Source organism: Myotis davidii, unplaced genomic scaffold (genome assembly GCF_000327345.1).
Source record: "Myotis davidii unplaced genomic scaffold, ASM32734v1 scaffold946, whole genome shotgun sequence".
Taxonomy (NCBI): domain Eukaryota; kingdom Metazoa; phylum Chordata; class Mammalia; order Chiroptera; family Vespertilionidae; genus Myotis; species Myotis davidii.
Window position 1 is genome coordinate 1,864,096 of NW_006297395.1, and position 5,230 is coordinate 1,869,325.

The window sequence follows — 5,230 nt, forward strand, 5'->3', positions numbered from 1 at the left end:
AGGGGGCTGGGCGGGTCCGGGCCCGGGGCGGCCGGCAGCCCACCCGGGAGGAAGGCCCGGGCCCTCCCCGCCCGCGGCCCGACGGGCGGTACCTCGCCGTACACCTGGCTCTGCTGCCTCATGTAGACATGGGGGAGCTCGGCGGAGGCGGCCAGCGAGTAGATGTTGCCGATAAAGGGCAGCCCCGACGGGCCCGGGGGGAAGCCCGCCGGCCGCCTCTGCTTCAGCAGCTGGCGGACCCCCAGGGCGAAGAGCAGCAGGAAGAGCGCGAAGCCCAGCGCCCCCGCGCACGCCTCTGCTCCGCGGGGCCCCCACATGGCCCGGACGTGGGGCCGGCGAGCTCCCGCCCTGGGACGGGCTCGCCCCTTGCGGCGCCGCCCCCCATTGGCCCGACACTCTGAGGCCCGCCCCGGGTTCAGGGCCAATGGCTGGTCGAGTGTAGGCCCTGGGCCCGGGGTCAGTCACCCCTGCGCTCGCGGCTCAGAGCTGGCTGCGCGGAGGTGAATGCGGCCCTGCGGCCCTGGGCGGGGCACCGAGCCTGGAGGCCTTTCCGGGGGCTGACATCCCCCTCGCTGGGCTAGGCACCTTGCGGCCAGCCCCGAGGGTCTTTTTAGGAGCCCCATTGGTGCATTGCAAACTAGCAAAACTGGAGAGCTTATCAACACTGAATCGGACAATCTTCAAAATCTCCATTAGAGAATTGCTCTATCAGTATAAAAAAATAATCTCTTGCCCTAACCGGTTTGGCTCAGTGGATAGCGCGACGGCCGGCTGGCGGACTGAAGGGTCCCAAGTTCCATTCCGGTCAAGGGCATGTACCTTGGTTGCAGGCACCTCCCCAGTAGGGAGTGTGCAGGAGGCAGCTGATCGATGTTTCTCTCTCATTGATGTTTCTAACTCTCTATCCCTCTCCCTTCCTCTCTGTAAAAAAATCAATAAAATATATATATTTAAAAATAATCTTACTACTCATCTGTTCTTTCCTCATGTTTTGAGGCATTTCTATATGTGATCCCTTGAAAACTGTCATCAGGCAATATTTAGGTAATCTGAGTTAATTACATCTTTTCTCCCTTCCTGGTCTCCTGAGACTGGTTACCCCGCAGCAGTCACGGAGGCTCTGTTTCCTCTTGACATGAAACCTAACATGTTCACAGGTCCCAGGTTACTAGGACATGGGCACGTGTGGGGTGAAGGGGCATTACTCTCCCTACTACAGGAGGGAACCCTGAGGAAAATCTTCCAAAGAGGGAATACCAAGAGCAACATCTCCCACACTTCCCTCTGAGAGTGTGTCCAGTCTCTCACTTGTCAACGTAAGAAATGCCCAAATCTGTAAGAATTTATATGAGTTTATTTGAGCCAAACCAATGACAATTGCCGGGTAGCACAATCTCAACACATTGAGAAAATGCTCCCGAGAAAGGCAGTTCTGCACCTTATTTTATTCATTAAAATCAAAGGAGAGGATGTAAGGGAGTTACATGAAATCCACTGGTGGTGGATTAGGTTGGCTGGAGAAAGCAAAGGGGGAAATCTCTGAGATTGGATAAAGAGTAAAATGGATAGACACTTTGTTTACATTGGTGGATATAGGATAGCTCACAATTTTTACAGCACACAGAGATGGTAAATGAGGAACAGGATAACAATGAGGGGTTCTGTGGTCTCTGCTCTGGTGGGAAATTGTGCCCTGAAAGGTCTGGAAAAAGGGGATCACTCTGACATTCCAAAGGCATGTTACAGATGCAAAAAGACAATAGGCTCAGTTAAGGTAAAGCTTGATCTTTATTTTTTGGTTAATCCTCACCCAAGGATATTTTTCCATTGATCTTTTAAGAAGGAGTGGAAGAGAGAGGGAAGGACAGAGAGAAACATCGATGTGAGAGAAACACACCAATTGGTTGCCTCCTGCATGTGTCCTGACCAGGGCCCAGGCCAGGGAGAAGCCTGCAACCAAGTTACGTGCCCTTGACCGGAATCAAACCCGGACCCTTTGGTCCACAGCCAAAGCTCTATCCGCTGAGCCATACCAGCTAGGGCAAAGCTTGATCTTTATCAAGAAAGATACTAGCCTAGGACATGACTACCTGCCATGACTTGCTTTTAGTTAGGAAGTTTTTATTTCAGACTATCCTACGTGGTTGGTCCCTGAGTTCGTATGACTGCCATGCAGGCCTTCCTTGAGCTTGTCAGGCTCAGTATGTGGCCCCCGTTTTTTGTCCACATACTTTGTATATCTCTGATGCAAATACACTGGTAATGAGGACAACCATTTATATAACTTTAGCATTCTCACTGTCTAAAGTTTTGTGCTCACTCTCTGGTATATGGACATCCCCAAAGTCTGAAGGTGAGTTTCACAGGATCCCCAGGCACAGGATATCAACCTATTGAAACAGGGTATGTTTCACAGGATTTTTCGTCATGAAATATCTGCCTATTGCTTACTACAAATGCCTGGTGTTTTATCTTTAGAGATAACTTAAGTTTCTTATTAATCAAGCATCTTCTAGTGAAATGGAAAAATTGTAAGACATTATTGCTAAACCTAGTCCTCAGTCACTTACCAAAGGCCAGTGGAGATGACCAAGGATGGATGCTGGGACTTTGGGTGTGGCACAGTGCTGCTGAGGCACCAGGAACAGAGGAACAGTGCCCATGCGAAGCCCGAGGTCAGCCCTCCCTGCCTTCCCCAATATCATCAGGCTTGCAGTATCCGGTCTGGCCACAACTGTTACACAGTATTGGTATTCTGTTCAAGCATGGCCCCCTTGCATCATTTATATTCAAAAAAAGGACTCCCTTTCAAAAATCCTGCCATTCATTTAAATTAAGGAACATTCCTTCTTTGGCATCCCCCCTGGCTATATACTAGCTGAGTAGAGCCTGAATCCTGACAGCTGCCTAATTGCATTGATGCGAGGCCTGCTCCCCTCCCCTACCGCCCCTTTGGGAATGATGGAGGCAGGTCCTAAGAAGTCACTATAAGTTTCTCAGAACATGGATCCTTCCCTGTCATCATTTATTATGGCCTCTCAGTGCTCAGCAAAGAGAAATAGCTCACTGCATTTGCTCCTAGTGTGATAGCGAACGATAATGTCTGTCAATGCAGTTTATCACGACAGGGGTGTTTGGTGAACAGGAAGTGAAGGATTTCACTGTTTAACATGCAGGATGGAATGGGTGCCTGGAGAAATGTGAAAACCCTGTACATGCCTCTGACATTTCTGCGTGCAGATAGTAATGATTTCAACAGAGGCCAGCACTGCTGGGCAGGATTGAAAGCCTCTTTTTTAGCCTTTGGGAACTATCCTTCCAGGGTTCATTCTGAGGGCCAGGTCAGGGTCAAATGAGAGTGTCTCTAGGGCTCCCTGCCAGTTCAGAGATGGCTTTGACCTGAAACCCTGGCCTGGGCCCTGGGAGCTGGCCAGATAGTCCTTCCCCAGGGCAGTGATGCAATGAGCACAAATGTGCCTCTTTCTCACATTCCATTATGGGCACTCACAGTTGTTTTTCACTGGAATGAAGAGGAAGTGAGAGCCAGAGGAAGTGCCCAGTCAAGCCATATTGGAGCCCAGGGCAAAAGGAAAAAAAAACAATACTGATCTTGGCTTATCAAAAATTTGATATCTTGTTCATGATGGATTTTTGCATTAATTTTCATGTTCAAGTGTTACATTAGAGTATTATCTTCATTATTGAGCTTTTTGGTGCACCATAAATTTTGCTTCTGAGGTGAATGCCTCACCTGCCTCACCTTAGTCCCATCCTGGGAGGCAGGCTAACGAAACGATGCTTTGGATGACAAAGTGGTTTGTAGGAATCAGACTGCACACTTTGATTTCCCTGGCTCTCCTAAGAGCCAGGCACTGAGGTCGGGCGATATCATGTACAGCTCATTTTGTTCCAACAACATTGAAAATACTTTCTTTCCTTCGGGGAAGACATGTGTAGGTACCTGGTAGCACAGAATATTTATTTCTCTAGGGTTTTAAAGACCAGCATTTTGAGTGTGAGGTAGGACGTGCATAATTTTCTGGGCCTGCAGGACATGGAGGGTCAGTAAGACTTCCCACACAGGAATACCTGGCTTCCTATTTTCTGCCTCTCCCCAAATTATCCCCCCCATGCCCACTCCACCCTCCTTCGCTGGGAAGCCTTATGCAAATGCTCTGGACCATCAGGGCCTCCACACTTGAGTTGCTCCAGCCCTTAGGCTCCTTATCACTCAGATCAGCTTTTACCTTTCGGTACCTTCTGTTTTCCATTCAGGATTTTATAAGAATGACTGGATTTCTGGAGGGTAGGATCCCTGTCTTATTCTTCTCCGAAATTCTAATACCCTAATTCATTGTTAGTCACACCACAGTCCCTAAAATGCTGGATGATTGGCAGGATGTATCTGGGAATTCTCCCTACAATGCCTTCAGGGGAGAGTGTTTTATGCCAATTTGCAGGCTCCGGCAGAAGTTGTGTTTTGCCTCTAGGTTTATTCATCAGGCAATCACATTGGAAAGCATCTGTCTACAGCGAGGCATTGTGCCATCTGCAGAAAATGTATACTGAGAGAAGCATGGGCCCAGCCACAAATACAAGTCTGTTTCAAACAAGAAGGAATGAGCCCTATTGCTACCTGGTGAAGGGCATAGTGCTCCTTTCTGCTCTTCCTGTTTCTTCTGAGAACCACTCACTCCTCCATATCGGGTGGGATATGAAGGAATTTTCCTGATTATGCCTCACACTGCAATGACATATCCTTGTACCTCTTGGCTACAATTCTGGAAGGCATAGAGTGAACTGGTATTACAGAAAAGTAATGTAGGGTTAACATGGCACACAGTTTACAGTAATTTTCGAGGATTTTAGAATTGAAAGGAACATTAGGGAGCATTCAGTCCAATTCAAGCTCCACTTTACAGATGTGGAAGCTGAGGCCCTGAGTGGACAAATGACACTCAAGGTCACACACTGAGTTAGTGGCAGCAATGAGAACACAATGTGTCGATTGCTGGGGCTTTGTTCTTTCCGTTTTCTCAGGCTGCCTCAGCTGAGTGGGTTAAATCTAAGACTTGATAATATGAGGCACTCCAATGCAAAGTCAGTTCACAGATGTTTGAGTTCCAATTTGAGTAAAATGGATTGATTTGTTTAAGCATATTTATCAACACAGAATAAATGGAGTTGAGACATTTTCTGCTGGTGTGTAATGTTTGACTCTTTTATTTAG

At 48.2% G+C, this 5,230-nt stretch overlaps 1 protein-coding gene across 1 annotated transcript in view; it reads right to left on the reverse strand.

Moving 5' to 3' along the window:
* Positions 1-361, reverse strand: part of LOC102762858 (vitamin D 25-hydroxylase) — a 16,126-nt gene extending 15,765 nt beyond the window's left edge. The window contains exon 1 of the mRNA XM_006773193.2: positions 93-361. Within this exon, the coding sequence (XP_006773256.1) occupies positions 93-317 (225 nt within the window). The 5' untranslated portion in view covers positions 318-361. The remainder of the gene's footprint in view (positions 1-92) is intronic.
* Positions 362-5,230: the final 4,869 nt, after the last annotated feature.